The sequence below is a fragment of the Phyllopteryx taeniolatus genome, chromosome 1, assembly GCF_024500385.1.
Source record: "Phyllopteryx taeniolatus isolate TA_2022b chromosome 1, UOR_Ptae_1.2, whole genome shotgun sequence".
Lineage (NCBI taxonomy): Eukaryota > Metazoa > Chordata > Actinopteri > Syngnathiformes > Syngnathidae > Phyllopteryx > Phyllopteryx taeniolatus.
Window position 1 is genome coordinate 10050466 of NC_084502.1, and position 17501 is coordinate 10067966.

General features: G+C 41.3%; 1 protein-coding gene across 4 annotated transcripts in view; it reads left to right on the plus strand.

Moving 5' to 3' along the window:
- Positions 1–615: 615 nt before the first annotated feature.
- LOC133476234 (serine/threonine-protein kinase WNK2) overlaps positions 616–17501 on the plus strand; it is a 45166-nt gene continuing 28280 nt past the window's right edge. Inside the window, exons 1-2 of one of the 4 annotated variants that reach the window (XM_061769348.1) lie at positions 616–1335; positions 2768–3546. In XM_061769348.1, the coding sequence (XP_061625332.1) occupies positions 2926–3546 (621 nt within the window). In that variant the 5' untranslated portion in view covers positions 616–1335; positions 2768–2925. The remainder of the gene's footprint in view (positions 1336–2767; positions 3547–17501) is intronic. The other 3 variants (XM_061769356.1, XM_061769365.1, XM_061769374.1) reach the window with 3 other exon arrangements.

Below are 17501 nucleotides of genomic sequence, written 5' to 3' on the forward strand. Positions count from 1 at the left end.
TTATGCTTCATCTCTTCCAGTGGAGCTCAGTGCTGCCCGGCAGGCTGTGGTGCAACGTGGTAGAATGCTGAAGGCGCAACTTGAAATTGGGACTTGCTTCTGTCTACTGTACTTAACGACCCCGTCAAAAATGATCGCTTCAAAATCGGGAATATGGAGAACTCCGTTTGGCGGCGACACAGTGTAGATGAGAGCAATAGCTCATTTTATAGAGCGTTAAGGGATTCCCGTTTTGCATGCAGGCTGAGCTGCGAGCGACCGTTAATTCTTCCACCGCGTCACTCTCGTTCCTCCTTTCTGACACCGACACATGAATCTGAAATTCAATGGTGCTTTTAATATGATGTCGTCTATTGCAATGGCCCAGTGAAGCCCAACCACCTTCCTTATAAAACCCAGATACGAGTCATATGGCAAATGCGACTGAAACATAAAGTGCTATAGTTGTGGTATGACTTAATATAAATGTGTACATTTGACCCATTGAAGAGGAAACAAAGTAATATTGGTACCCGGCTGTGCAATATTAATTTAGTGCTCAGCTGAAGCAGACTGGAGCCTCAATTAACATATTTTGCAATGTTTTTTTTATTTTTTTATTCTTATTTATAGAAATTTGTGATATTTGTTAACAACACTCTTTTACACATTTGTATTTGTATTTTCACTTTACAGCGACTTTGAGCGTTAGCGTCAGTTTCACTGATGCGTCGGCTCACTTTTGTTGCGTAGCCTCGCTCCGGAGCTCTTCCGGCAGTGCGGCCCGATTGGCCGGCCCGCCCCCGGTCGTTAGCAGGGGCGTGGCCGCCCGTGAAGCCAAGCGAGCTGAACGTGGGCACCGGTGGGCAGCATCTCACACGGTGCCGCCCGGCCGTTGACGGCGATGAAGAAACGAACACTTGTCGTCCGCGTCGTGTATGTGTCGAGGGGTGGACGACTTTAAAGCAGCGCACATTTTTTTTCCGCCCATTTGTGGAAAAGTGGCGAAGTGGTGATGCGTCGTCGTCGTCGAGGGGGGAACGACAGCCTCCAAGCAATATGAGCATTCCCGTGGCTTTCACACTGTGGGCGACACGCTTGTCCGCTGTGGGACTGGAACGCACTTGACGTGCCCACGTCGTGTAGACTTCTTGGCCGCGGCAGCAGGAACACAAAGGAGGATGACACGCAGCTAATGTGGCCTTCCAAAGTCCACATTTCGTCTTGGATTAGCGGCTAATTTACCTTTAGCGAGCTTCAGTAGTGATGATGATGATGATGATGGTGGTGGTGGCGGTGCCGCACGCACGCCTTTAGCATCAACTAAAAGCAGGTCGTGGGAGTGCTGTTCTGAAGGTAAGTTATCCCCCCACCCATCCTCGAATTTTTTTAAATGTGGCGTCGTTTGTGTTTGAAAAGTACCTAGCTAATGGCTAATTCTTACACCGCCCTGCCAATAATATTGGCTTCTTCTGCTAGCAAATTACCAACGTGCAGTAAAGCATTGTTAATTCCCAACCTGAAATTGAGCCAAAGCATATATTTTACATCAGGGGGGGAAAAAAAATAAAAAATCTCATGGCACACCACCAAACGAAAATGTCACAAAAAAGTGACCACTTAATGGAAGAGTATGTAAATATTCTGCCTGTCAACATACGCCGCTGGCATAGGTGATCAAAGATATATTATTTATACTGAAAAAAATAATTTTTCAAAGACCAATCAGGTGAAATTGGATTATTTCCTATGGCACATTAGTAATTCTGGCGTTCCCCAACTTTTATTGAACAAAGGCATATATTTTACATTAGAAACATCTCACGGCATACCACTAAACAAAAATATCACAAAAAAAGTACAGGTATATTGAAACAATGATGAGCTCGCCTCAATCTGCTCTAAAATGTACCGGTACTTGCTTTGCGTGAAAACAACCTCTTTTGTTGAACACTAAGTTGACATACTTGCAGGAAGCCGTGATTTAGTGCATTGTATGAATGGCAACAGGTGGATATCATTAATTGAATGATAGATATTATATGAGTCCAAAAGTTGCTCCCTTTGGATGTACGTGAAAGAATTACTGCATCAGAGCAATTCAGTTATATTTAACTTTTTAGCGCCACACGTGTGCGTGTAATCCTTAAGAACTGGTTGTTTTGAAACTGTTGTTTAGGTTTGTTATTTTTATTTATGTGCAATACATTTTAATTTTATCATTATTGAAGTACAGTTGTTTATTTTCCTTTTTTCAAGCAGAGTGTTAAGGCTCAAACTGTGCATAATGTTACAATGGCTTACAATAATAATAATGTTTTTATTATATATATATATATATATATTTATATAATTGTAACAAAACTAATACTAGAAATAAAACCTCTACTTGGTGTTTGAGGAACACTCTGCCCTATTACATTACTTTATTTGAAATTTGGTCATGATAGTGTTACTCGGAGAGACCAGTATTTTTTGGAGGTGGTACTTGGTGTAAAATGTTTGACAACAACTGACCTAGTCGTAGAGCATTTAGTTGTTCTGCCTCTCACTATAAATCTCTGGATACATCATTTGTAGTAAATAGGTGAACTTGGATCATTTCTGACAGCATACCTAATGATCTCACATGGCGCAATGGTTGGGAATCACTGTTGTAAGGTGCATTTATTTCATTTACCTGCTTTATAGTCACTGTTTATTCAGAACGTTTGTGACGGCACATGAGACTCGAAGTTATGTATAATGTCCTGACTAAATCTCTCTTTTGACAATGTTTGTTGTACAGATCTTGGTATTGGATTCCATCTTGTCATCCATGCCAGTTTTGTTGAAGGTGTCGACTGACAAACTGCATCACCGAGTGGAAGCTGCAGGTATTCATCTGTGCGCTGCATATTGGGAAGTGTGCCCATGGCGCATGTGACCTGCAAGCCAAAGTGACAGATGTCTCAAATCAGCATGGAGAAGGAAGCTCTTTCAAACACAGAGGAGCGCACACAAGCCAACTGTCCACCCACCTCGTGGCGTGAACTGCAAATAAGCATGTCTGAAGCCACGGGTGACAGATGCCTCGCGGGCTCAGCTGTGAGAGGTGGGAGCGACCCTTCTTCCACTTATCAGAAGATTGTGCGGCAGAGATTCATCAGGAGAAGCCTGTGGTTCTCGGACACGGATGAGCAGGCCTCGGAGGCGTCTGAATGTGATCACCGGCTCCTTGACGTAAACCTGCGAATGGTAGCGGGCAGGACACGAGGTGCGAGCAGCAGTATACAGGAGGACTCCGGCGCTGAGGGTCAAGACGGGCTAAAAGACACTGCGAAAGAAATTGCCAGAGCTAATGAGGAAAAGGGTAAAAGTGGAGGAGAAGCACTAAATGCCACTAAAAGCACTGTCAAGGCAGCCAGTGAGGAGACGGAGGAAGAGGCGGAGATGAAGGCCGTGTCCACTTCTCCGGGAGGACGCTTCCTCAAATTCGACATCGAGCTCGGGAGAGGCTCCTTCAAGACTGTCTACAAGGGCCTGGATACTGACACCTGGGTGGAGGTTGCCTGGTGTGAGCTGCAGGTAAACGACACAAAGTATGCTAGTGTTGTCAGTCGTGTGGCAAATGAAGCAGAGCCGTAAGAAGTAGACTTTATGCCGATCTGATCGGTGTTATCGGTATCAGCCAATAATTAGCATTTTATGCTGATCGGCTTACATGTCATAAGTCGCCGAGCCGATCAATGACGTCATCGATCGGTTCCGCACAAGACATTTAACTACGCGTCTTTGACGCGTATGAATCGAAAAGCTAGTTTATTTTTAGCCTTGTCACGTGTCTTGTAGTGCAGTAATGTAACTATCTGGTTACTTTATGTAACCATAAAGTATTTTCAATCTTGAGCGAGCGCCTGAAGAATGTACACGAGGAGCATGCCACGTTCAAGCAATGCAGCGTGAAAAGAAAAAGCCAAACGGACGCAAACTCTGGACAACACCCATCCATATAGCTGGGACAGTGAGAAAGTTAGAGTAAGCATGTCATTAGCAGTATTTATTAAAGTAATTTATTTGCAATAAAGTAATCTAATTACAGTAAATTAGCACCCATTATTTCTGTCATGTAATGTTGATCTGACCTAAACTTATGTCAGTGGTCAATCCTTGAATGCCCCCTAGAGGTCATTGATGTTTTAACTTTTGTCTAAAATGCTAGAGAATAATTTTGAGCTGGGATGGGCTCCAGCACGCCAGCGATCCTTGTGAGGATAAGCTGGATGGATGGATGGATGGATACAGTACACAAGTATATACAATAAATGAAGAAGTCATGTAAATAGACACATTGCTCCAGCTTGTGATCGGATCGGTGATCTGTTATCGTTTTTTTTAAACTTGCTGATCGGTGATCGGCCCCAAAAATCCGGATCGTGTAAATCCTAGTAAAGAGTGAACAATTATAAACTAAACCCCGCCATTTGTGGGGATGAGCGACCTGTCGCAAATGGCAAAAAAAAGTACAAGGAATAGATGCCCCCCCCCAAAATGCTTATAATTGTCTATATTACATAATGTGCCGTGTATAATGCGCATTCCCCCCCCCCCCCAGTGTCAAACATCAATGGTGCGCATTATACATAGGTATAGGGGGAAATGAAAAACTACTTTCCCATTTTATAAATGTATGCCGCCATCTAGAAGTTATGAAAAAGCAGTACACGTTCATTTCAATATGCCACCGCCACCTAGAGGTTATGAGAGAGGTGTACACTTCCATTCTAATATGCCAGCGCCACCTCGAGGATATGAAAAAGGTGTAGCCTACACTTTTATTCCAATATGACAGGGCTACGTATGACTGCATAATATGTACAGTTGTGCTCAAACGTTTACATACCCTGGCATAATTTGTGAAATATTGTTTGTTTAATACAACTGATGACTGAACAACAACCATCATTAATTTCTTTATGGTTATGTTTTGTTTGATGATAATGCTTTTCTGAAATGCTTGGCAGTTTAATTTGAATCCCATTAAAATAAAACTAAATGTGTTTTGCCTGGCCCTTCATGTTTTCTTTAAAGAATTGTACCCATCTTACAAATTCTGCCTGGGTAATCAAACATATGAGCACAACTGTGTGTTTTCTCATTCACTAAATAAAAGTAGGGCTGTGAATTTCAAAATAAGAGCAAGTAAATAAAAAGTATTATGTGTTCAAATAAAGTGCTTAACTTCAGAATAATAATTTGAAAAAATGAACAAAATACAGATACTTCATTTTGATCGTTTGGGTCGAAGCAAAATCATGCATTGTAAAAATGCATTATACATAGGTAGAAGGGTTTTTCCAGAATTTTGAGGTCAACTTTGGGGGTGCGTATTATACATGTGTGCGCATTATACACGAGAAATTACGGTAATTATTTAAACTGTAAATATAGCATAAACTATCATCCCAAAACACTTTAATATAATGTAAAACTCATCTTAGAACATTTCCCTTACAAATACAGATGATTTAATTTAATTTAGAAAAAAATCACCAAGAAGTGCACTTGGTCATGTACATACGGCGAAGCCTTAAATTCGGCCTCTCCTTAAATTCCACAAACCACCCAGGCTAAACTTTGCTCCACCCCGACATACAAAGATGATAATCTCTCAGTCAAGATGTAACACTTCAACAATGCTTATTTGACACAAATTACTATTTTCCTATTAGCCAAGGCTTTGGCACAATCTTGTGTGTGTGCTACAGAAAAAGCGCAGAATAAACTGTAAACTGTGAATAGGTTTGGGTTCCATGTAGTCTTTTATCAGAGATTCTTAAAGTGTTGTATCAGTACCACTAGTGCAGGGGTCACCAACATGGTGTCTGTGGGCACCAGGTAGGACCAAGGACCACGTGTAGCCTGCAGGCCTGTTGTAAAAATAGCTCACCAGTGAGATGTCAATTTTTTTTTTTTGTTGCTATTTTATTTTAAATTTTTTTTTCAAACACACATTGGTGTACATTTGGAAATGACAATTTAAAAATAAGATGGTATAGTTCAGAGGTCGGCACGGTGGACGACTGGTTAGCACATCTGCCTCACAGTTTTGAGGACCGGGGTTCAGATCCCGGCACCGCCTGTGTGGAGTTTGCATGTTCTCCCTGATTGCGTGGGTTTTCTCCGGGCACTCCGGTTTCCTCCCACATCCCAAAAACATGCATTGTAGGTTGATTGAGGACTCTGAATTGCCCTTAGGTGTGAATGTGTGTGTGCGAATGGTTGTTTGTTTATATGTGCCCTGCGATCTGCAGCTAAGACGTAACGGTGCTTTCATTCCATTACAATGATCTAAATGCCGCTCGCTACTTCTATTGATCAGTTATTGCTTATTTATAAACTATTTCGTGCGCGAGACTACGACTTCGACTTCCGCATTGGCCGCTGTTTCCAATTTTAGCGCTAGTGACATTTAAGTCTAGTTCACCAATCAAACGACACAAGAAAGTCACATGACCTCACACAACAGGCTTCCCGGGTATAGGTATTAAAACTAGATAAGCCAGCACGGCTGATTGTCGTGCCTACGTGGCGGCCATTTTGGGAAGGTCGTCGTTACCGTGAAGGCAACAGCACGCTTCTCTTGTTTACATTAGATGAACAAAAACAACAGCTTTCATGTATTGTAGTATTTGTCTGGCACTGTCTGCCCAACTGTGGATATTTATATAACCAGTAAACTGCAAATGTTTTTGGTGTTTATTTTTATTTATTTTTATTGTTTCTGCTATTTACTCAGTACTTGAGCAATTATTTAAGTGTACTTTTTACTCTTACGCAAATAATTTTTTGGAGGACTACTTTTTACTTTTACTTGAGTCACATTATTGTCAAGTAACAGTACTCTTACTAGAGTACAATGTTTGGCTACTCTACCCACCTCTGGAGCTACACTTACGTTTAAGCAACATTTTTGCTCATCAGATCAGCCAGTGTCGTATTTGTTGCACAGGTCTTTGGTATTTCCGCGTTGAGGTGCTGCGGGTCGTGGCCCTGGTTGTGGTCCCAGCGGAACCGCGAAGCACACGTAACATCGGCAACAAGAGCTGATCCGCTAGGACATCTTGTATTAATTGGGAAACGCCCCTAGAATTATCGAATTAGTTTACTGATGTTAATGGTAAATGTTTTAAGCGACAGAGCGATGTTAGGGATTATGTCACAACACAGAATGAACTAACTCCAAATTCAGAAATGGCCAATAAAAACAGAAAAATGCTGCACTTAATATTTTCCTGGAGGATGCATTTGGGATTAGCCTTTGAAGTTGTTAATAGTAAAAGTGAAACAGACAATGATTTTACTCAATTATTTTCCAGAATGAGCGTGCTTAAAGAGGAGGATGCTATTCATGTGGCACAGTTTGAAGCAGGCATCAGGTGCAGGTGGAGATGGGCCTGGCTCAAGTTGGAGGCCAGAACAAAAAAGCAAAGCAGTGAGGCAAATTTAATTTTAATCTTAAATTTGTACATCAACATGTACTTGAGCAGTGTAAATAAATGTTTTTCTACGTGAAGAAAATTGTTTATTTTGCCTTATTGTACTCTTCGGAGTCTTTCAGATTGCTTAATTTATCCATCCATGCATCCATTTTCTGAGCCGCTTCTCCTCACTAGGGTCGCGGGCGTGCTGGAGCCTATCCCAGCTATCATCGGGCAGGAGGCGGGGTATACCCTAAACTGGTTGCCAGCCAATCGCAGGGCACATACAAACAAACAACCATTCGCACTCACAGTCACACCTACTGGCAATTTATAGTTGTCAATTAACCTAGCATGCATGTTTTTGGGATGTGGGAGGAAACCGGAGTACCTGGAGAAAACCCAGACAGGCACGGGGTGAACATGCAAACGCCACACAGGCGGGGCCGGGGATTGAACCCCAGGGATTGAACTGTGAGGCTGACACTCTAACCAGTCGGCCAGTGCCGCTGCTTAATTTATGTAAAAAAAAAAAATAATTCTCTGCGGGTGCTGATGGGATCCCCCTAGACCCTCCCTACAATGTTTTTTTTTTTTGGTCACCTTTTTCATGCCTTTCATGCCATATCTGATTGTAGCACATGACCAAACCACAGCATTCGAGGGATACCGCCGATGAGGTGATTAAAAACGTTTTTATTTATTTATAAATTTTTGTCCCTTCGAAATAATTTTAACGCAAATTTGTTTTTTTCAGAAGTGTGTATAAAACCGGTATCCCTTCACAGTTATCAGTAACCTACCCAAAAAGTGGCTTTCAATTTCAAAAAGGTTGGTTGGTGGTTGTCTCTGCTGCAGTGATTCTCAACCAGTGATTCTCAACCAGTGTGTTACTTTAGTGTGCCGTGAGCACTCTTCAGGAGTGCCGTGGAAAATTATCACATTTTACTTAATTGGTCAAAAAATTATATATTTCCAAGAAATAATGTATCTTTATTCATCTATTTATGCCAGTGAGGCCTAGTAATTAATGTATCCACTTTTTGTGACATTTTTGTTTGTTGGTGTGCTGTGAGATTTTTCAATTGCCTATGTAATATATAGGCAATCTATGCCTTGGATCCATAAAGGTTGGAAATCACTGCTCTAGTTGTACGAGAGAGAATCATTGATAACATTCATTTTCCGTACCGCTTATCCTCACTAGGGTTGCGGCGTGCTGGAGCCTATCCCGGCTGACTGAGCGAGAGGCGGGGTGCACCCTGAATTGGTTTTCACCCAATCGTAGGGCACATATAAACAAACAACCATTCACACTCACATTGACACCTACGGGTAATTTAGAGTCTTCAATTAACCTACCATGCATGTTTTTGGAATGTGGGAGGAAACCGGAGTACCCGGAGAAAACCCACGCAGGCACGGGGAGAACATGCAAACACCGGATTTGAACCCGGTTCCTCAGTTTATCATTGTAATGTGCAGTAAATATTTTTACTGCACATAAAAATTATGTACAGTTCAATTGTATTTAATGTTTAAGTACAATACATTTGCATTTAATCTTTCAGAACTGTTTGTACAACAGTACAATTTTGAGCTCACTTTTATGGGCAATACATTTTGATCAAATCTTATTTAAGTCCACTTTTTTTACTCCCATATATTCAAGTACAGTGTTGATGTTCAAACTGTGCATAGTCAATAATGTCAATAATAAATATAGATATTTTTAGGAATGAAACCTTACACTACACAGGTCTACTACATAGTTGTATTTTAACGTTGGTCATTTTAGTGGAACTTTTTATTTTTTGTATTTTTTGAGGTGGTACTTGGTGTAAAAAGTTGAAGGACTACTGTTCAATATCTTTGAAAGATGAAACATTAGCTTGGAAGGGTCAGTCACGTTAAATATTTCGCCATCAAATTTACCCTTGTCCACAATAGTAGCTGCTACTGTATTTGCCCACTCCTGTTTTAAGTTATTACAAATTATCAAATTTAAAATTGTATTCAGAGGGAAAACAAATCTCTCCCCAGCATTAGACTTAGCAATGCTAAATGCAAAGAATGTATTGTGATTTACTTTGCTCAGACAGGCAAATCAGCCGCTTAGACCTTGCACAGGTATTAACTAACAATAATTTCAGTCCTTTAGAGGCTATAGTTGGATTATCTTTTGGCTTCTCTCTCCCAGGAGGCTTACAAGAGGCCCTGCACTCAGATGTGCTGCTCTTTCAACATTCTGGGTCAACTTCTGAGTACAAGCTATACCGCCTTTCAAAGATCTTACAAAGTTGCAGTCGTTTGCAGGACATTGGCATTGGCAAAGAGTCACAAAAGGTAGACAGTGGATGACTTCATCTGGATGGTGATGTCATGCTGCGTGGTTATTGTGCATGGTGTGCAATCCCATTGCGGTCGGCTGAAGATGGGATATGGAACAGGAAGCAATTTACTGTATTTATTATTCCTCCCGAGTGACAGATAGTAAAACTCCCTCTAGTGGACGTTCAATAATGAGGTTAATCACAGCGCAACTGTTCTTAACGTTTATGTTCCTGCTACTGAAAGGCTTCTCAATGCCATTTTAAGTGCATTTTGTCAAAGTTGTACCAAGATACCAGACCTTTCCAGTTCCATTTTAAAACAGGCTGCCTGTTCAATGTGGCCATTTTGCATGCAGCCCAAACGGTGAATATTTGTATCCTTGTCGAACCTAAAATGCTAATTATGCAAATAAACTTTTCTTCATCACACATTTTTTTCATTTTTCTTAACATCTCTCCTCGACCCGTTGGTTTCGTTTTCTACTCAGGGAAACCCGTTTCTGGTTGGATGAAAAGTTTCAGTTCAAAATATCCACCAATAAGCTCGTACGGGCGGAAATTCTGTGAGGTTTTCCCCGTCAACGCATAAAAATAACCTTGATGTTTCAAATGGCGTCACTTGCCCTAACAACTCCACTTGTATAGCGCAAATGCAGCATTTTGGGTGAGAATAGCAGTGTAGGCAGTAGAATAGGTTGCGCAGATAAGTCATCAATTGTTTTTTTTTAAATTTAATATTAATTTATAATTGAGAGTTTTAGAGGCCTCTGAAAATTCTACAAAGATGGTGACCACTTGTGATGTTGCTAATACAAGTTGTGTCCGAGAAGTTCCTGACCCAAACTCAATGTGAGTCAGACGATCATGCAGTACATGTATAAAGAGACCCTGTGGCATTTGCTTAGTTCGAAGAGGTGTGGCAGGACAACTCGTGGCTACTTCACCATGACAACATGCAAGCTCACAGTGCCCTGAGCGACCGACACTTCCTGACTGTGCTGGACCAACTTCCCTACTCACCTGACCTGGCCACATGTGATTTTCTTTGCCTCTTTCCTAAGATCATGCCGCTCATCAAGGGGAACTGTTTTGAAGACGTGGTCAACATCAAGATGGCCGTGCCGACGAAGCTGCGGAGGATCACAGAAGATTCCTTTCAGCAGTGCATGAAAGGGTAGCGGAGAAGGCTGAGAAACTGCCTTACATTCCAGGGGGATTATTTCCGAGGGCAGAACGTGTAGTTTGGATTTGAAACCTATCGTTCGTGACACCGATCCTGAAACCTTTCTGACACACCTTGTATGCAATCTCTTGGTCTTGTTTGTTGTGTGCATACTCGCCAGATCCGAGTTTACTCGTGAGGTGTCTGTGGTATTTGGCTGGCAGTAAGGTTGCGGTGCTGTCGATAAAATCTGGTTCTGGGTTTGTGGTTATGATACTGGTAATGAAATTGTGGCAGTGATATTATGACACAACCCTCTTAGCCTGGTAAACACACAAGGATTTTTCTTAAACGATTTAGTTATCTGCTTTAGACCCCACACACAAAGATTAAAAAATCTGGCATTTTTACAGTTTTTGTCGTATTGTGTGTAGTGTGCTCCAATAACCTTAACACAAAACATCACACACATAAATATTTTGTTGTTATCTTTAATCTTATAGGATAATTTTACAAGACATAAAATATTCTGGCGTTTGACGTCCTTTGTCACAGGAAAGGGCAAAATCGTGACAAAAACAGCCCAACTGTCTTTATATCTGTACTGGGCCTCACAGTGCTTCCCAGGAGATTTTGCCAGTACAAAGAGAGAGTCTCACTTTACTGTAGTCTCTGTTCCATCCATCCATCACTCCATTTTCTGAGCCGCTTCTCCTCACTAGGGAAACTCTTAAATGTAATTGTGAGAGGAAACTGACACTAACAGATGTACGTCTGCTTAAAACACAAAGGCACCAACAACAGAAGCCACAAATAGAATCATGACTGTACAATAAAGTTGGAAATTCCCAAGTGGATTGCTGGATGCTGTACTATACAGCCAATTTGGCACTTAAAAGCCTGGTGGGCCATGCGAGACCTCGTGGGAGTGACTGTAGGCTGAGGTTCCTCAGCGGAAGCATACAACAAAAGCAGATTAAATTTGTTGGCCTTGTCAAAGCAAATCAAAAATCACTTCTGCCATTTAGTCAGGTGTTGCAATAAGCAATTAGGTGCGACAATCACCCCCACGAGTTCTAGGAATTCCTTTGCAACTCAAAGGAACTTTCCATAATCTTATTTGAGCAATGTTGTTTGCTGCTTAATGTCTGTTATGAAGTAATGGCTCACGCTTTGATGCACATTATTAACCTCTTTGACACTAGGCTATTTTTGTAACACGAACTAGCTGTCTGAATTCGCCATGTGAAACAGTCCCTGGTCCACATTTTACTGGCTTGCATCAATCCGTGCTGGAATCGATTTACACATTGAAGCGCCTTAAAGGGACTGTGGATCTTAATGGTCTATATTTCAGTAAGAAGTTCAAAAACGAAAAACAATTGGTCATTCATTTTTAAGTGAAACCTCTAATTTTGTCTTGTGCATTCATAATTGGTCTTTAACCAAGGAATAATAGAATTTATCCGATTACTTGATTATTTGATACAATTTTTAGTAGGATACTCGCATACTAAAATATTCGCTAGCCCTACTCTCATATGAACAACCACTATCTCACATGAATAACAGCTAGCTCCCCAAAATTATATTAAATCGCTAATTTAATATGCTGAAAAATTGCTAATTTATTAGCGTGTGATCGATTTAAAATGATAAACATGAGTGGCAAGTGCCACATCTTTGCAAGCCTTATGAACCCAAGCAATCATATATGTGGCTTAATCTTCCAGAACTGTTTATATTATCCTTTATCATTATAAAAAATGTACGTGGACATCTCTACTCATGGCAGCTTCTGAAAATCGGTCCAATAGTTTGAATTTTATGGAACGTTATAAGCATTTTCTTCTCCATATGCCTTCACTATACAGAAAAAGCTCAAAATTGCTTAATGTCAGAAAAATATCATCAATCATCACCCCAAAAAAATATGTGGACATATTTATCCTCTGAAAATATCAGAACGATAGCCCAACTACTATGGATGTTCGTCTATGGAAAGGAAAATGCTTTGCGTCCATTATACTAATACAAAAAAAAAAAAAAATTGTTTTGATATTTTCATTGGTGTAAGTGGGCATAAATAGAGACGTCTACATAGGTTTTTGTGATGCTTGATGATAGTTTTCTGACATTAAGCAATGTTGAGGTTTTGGCCAGGAGATCCTCATCATGTGTCAGCAGTGTTGACGGCTACTAGTGCCCATCAAAGTCCGACGTCAACCGAGCCCCATGACCGTACACAAAGCCTTTAATATGTCACAAAATCAAATGCCTGTTTGATGTCATTGCCCAAAACTAACAAACAACTGCCGTCACAGCGATGTATGGTGCAAACACGGCGCCGTGACGGCAGTAGTGACAGCCAGTGTTGCCCACCAAAGTCCGCCTCTGTCAACGCTGCCATGCACCTAACAGATCTCCTGTGTCATCCATAGGAATTCTTTTCAAACACCTTAGAAGCATTTGTGATGCAATCAATACAAAATTAGGAGAACAAAACCTGTTTATAGATGCAGAAATTAATCTGCAAGCACTTACCTCATGTGGGATGACGAGGTTGTCTTTTTTTCCTCACGGAGCCATTTCAGCAATCGATTTTAAAAAAACTAAAGTATATTAAAATGTTCCAGTGTTATTATTTTCACTCATTATTGTCTGAAAAAAACCCATCCAGACTTTTAATATAGGCAAAAATTACACCACAAAATACAGAGTAGTTCAATGAGGAAATGTCCTCATCTTCTGCACTTGACGTGACAGTCTTACGTGTCCGTGGCTGAAAATTAAATATTTTATCAGAAAACTTAACTGAAATTACTAATGTGTTACTAATTCGTATTTTTTTTCTGCAGACATCACGTGTAAATCCAGAACTATGGAATACGTGCCAATGTTCACAGGATTAGCTAGGTTCTTCATCATCAGAGCAGATGGGTTAAATTGCCACCCTCTGTATCGCAGCACCACAACTATTCATTGCTAATTATATTATGTTTGTGTGTGTGTGTGTGCTCGCGTGTTTCCATGTTAAGAACATCCCCACCAGCTGTCATGCCATAGCTACCGCGGGTTACTCGCGCCTACTGCTTTTTGTCCACAAGAACCCTTGCTGCCTAGTAATAAAAATGCCTATTCTGCATAAATATCTGCCTACAGTATTTATAGTACACTGCTCAAAGCAGAATTCTGTTACACTAGGTTTCACTCTTAGCATTTTGGTGTCCAGTATGATTTAAACCTTTCCACTCTGAGCCATGACAAAATTGATAGAATATCAAACATTGGCAGTTGACTTCTGAGTTAAAGACTAATTGTCTTCTCCCTATTTTGTTGATTAATATTAATGCTATGCAAGTAAGTGCACCGATACTTTGTGTGCTCACATAATTGTATTTTGAAAGGCATTTATTTGAAGGTGTGAGGGTTTATACCTGGTCATGTGCTCATGCTGGAAAAATAGCCATAGTTTGCTCACCTGTCTTGACTCGCATATGTATACTTAAGTGACATCCCATTGTTAATTCATAAGGTTTAATATGACATCAGTCCCTCCTTTGCAGCTATAACAGCTTCAACTCTTCCGAATCGGTTTTCCACAATGTTTAGAAGTGTATTTATGGGACTTTTTGACCAATAGTCCAGAAGCGCATTTGTGAGGTCACACACTGATTTTGGACGAAAAGGCCTGGCTCTCAGTCTCCACACTGATTCTTCCCAAAGGTGTTCTACCATCCACACAAAACTCTCTCATTCATGTCTTTATGGACCTTGCTTTGTGGGTGGGCCCATCCCCAAACTGTCCTCACTCTCCGACAGCGGACCTCGATGTCGACCAGTAGGATTGTGCATTGTGACCGGCGCATCACCTCCCGTGCTTGCCGTTGTCAACATTTATTCACGCGCACAAACCAATGTTTACCTACGCTTTAGAGCATGATTTGACAGTTTACGCCACCCGTTAGTGCTAGCACTAGTTTGCTAGGCTACATATCGTTTTGTTGCCTGCGTGCGAGCTGTATCGTATTAACATTACAGGGGCAAAATACCTCTCCCGAGCACGGGGACGACGACCGCACATTTTTCCTCATTCTGTTCTCCCTCTCCCCACCACATACACACACAATACATTGGCGCGGCGCATAGTTGTTGTCGCCGCTATCGTAACGAGTGTATCTAGTCCCGTTGATCGGTGTCACGTTTTCTGGTTACGCCTCTCTGACAGTGTTTGATTTGACAAGATTAAGCCCAGTGATCGTAAAAGACAGGACATGGTGGTATCGGAATACAGGTCGTGTCGTGTTACCACTACCTGCCCGATATATGGTGGGATTTGATGGCCGTAGTCTGACATAGTGCAATCGGGAAAGATCAAATTTGTCTTGCAGTCTGATCAACATAACATGCTTTTTATTCTCATTATGAGAGATAGATTTCAATCCTTAAACTGCAGATGTTGGTACTGAGTGTATGGTATAAATTTGGTGTACAGAATTTGAGATAACAAATTGCTAAATGCCAAACGTTAGCAATCGCAATTAGAAATTAGCCTGTGAGCGATTACCATTTTAGGTTAAAAAACACAAACTTACCATTCAGCTCACTCATCCTTACCTTGTTATATCTACATTACACATCTAACAGTGTCTAAAATAATCACTTACGGACCTTCTTTTTCGTTTTTGGAAAAGCTTATCATTGCCCCAACACTGCATCTGTCTGCAAGAAATGTCCGTGTGAAACATGGTTCTGGACCTTTTTTTATTTATTTTATTTTATTTTATTTTTTATTTTTGGGTCCCCCGCAAAGCTCGACTTAGCAGAGTCATTCGTTTTCTTTGTTTTGTTTTTTCTTGCAAGCCCTAGTCCAGTTGAGTCGCTCGGTGTGCGGCAACTGGTGGGCCTTATTTCCTTTCTGTCATGTTTTTGTGTGTAATTTGTATCTGCCGTGCACTGCCTAAGGAGAGGCCTGCTCACATTCTGAAAATATGTATATACTGTGTATGGATGCTCTGAATTTAGATTTTTTTTTTTTTTTCTCATGTCGCCATGAATGAATAAATGAATGATTGAGCAAATGTCTTGCTGGTGCTCCTGTTATGTCCTTTGTCCAGTGTGCATGTGGCACGAGTGTGAGGGTGATGTCTGTCAAAGGAGAGTCTCGGTGTCTCACCATGCTGTGCCTTACACGTAGTTTCTGAATTATGGAAAAGTCTCACTATCTGCTCTGAGGGAGATCAATGAAAGTGCGTGTGCATGTGTGCGCGGGTGTGTCTGTGTGTGGTTATTATAATTGGGGAACTCACTGTGGTGGATTTGGGGGGGAATTCCTGCAAGATGGCAGAGGAGACAATGAAAGCAGGACTCAAACTGGTCTAAGGGTGGAGGCCAAAGCTGCTTAATTTTGCTTGACGCGGTGTCATTCCTGCACTGTACCTCCTTTTTCGTGCCTTGGGGATGACACATGCAGCCCAACTTGGTTGGACCCAGCCAGCCCCCCCATTGCTCAGCTTGCCTCAGTAGTTTTCTGCAGAGATGAATTATTCATGACTTTTAAGAAGAGTGCAGTGAAAATCCCCACCTCCCGAGTTCTCCACACACAACCTGATGGGCCATATTCACACACACACGCCACATTATCATGCACAGTGTTAGAGCACATTATGATTCACCGTTCAATTTGAAATTATTTCTTGTTCCTCTGTGACCTTGAGCAGTTTCATCTCACTGGAGTTCATTGTGGGTAAACAATTGAATGTCTCATAGCTTTCAAGTTTTTCATCCATCTCTGTGAGGGTGGGGTCATGATTATATAAGTCACTGCTGCAATCGAGGGGGGGAATTGCAGTAAAAGCGACACTTGGCCCTTTCTAGAACAATGTGCACCTTGCAGCCAGCCAGCCTTGCAGGGTGTCGCTACCAAAAGATGTGCTCCTCCCGTTCTGTGCGTGGGGGATAGTTGCTGATGTAGAGAAGGGAGTGGTTGCTTCAAGGGGTGCAAAGAGGCAGACGAATTGCAGCTATGGGGGATGGGAGGGAGCGGAGGTGGAGAATGAGATGGCAAGATATTGAAGGAAATGGACCAAGATAGAAGAGATCGATGACACGAAGCCTCTCACTGCAGCGTGGAGAGGGTGTGACCACCGTTGGGATGAATACCCCCAAACCTACACACACACACACACACACACACACAAGGAGCGGACCCTTTGATATCTTATTTAGTGGCAGTGGCTCTGGATATAGTGCAATGTCAAAACAAGATTGGTTTGCACTTGCAAGAAAAAGTATGTGCACTGATGCTTTGGAATGACTGATTTGTGCAAAATATTGTTGATAAAATGTGATCTGATATTTTTTGTGTGACTTATGTAAAGATCAGATTACATTTTATGACCAATTTATACACGAATCCAGATCATTTAAATTAGCAACGTGCAAAGTGGGTATGCAGGGGTCCACTGCAGATGAAAAAAAAGGGTCCAGGAGATATGTTAAGAAATAATAAAGTTATACTGTTTTTCTCTCATTCTAAGGCGTTTTTTTGACCAGATTTTCTATCGG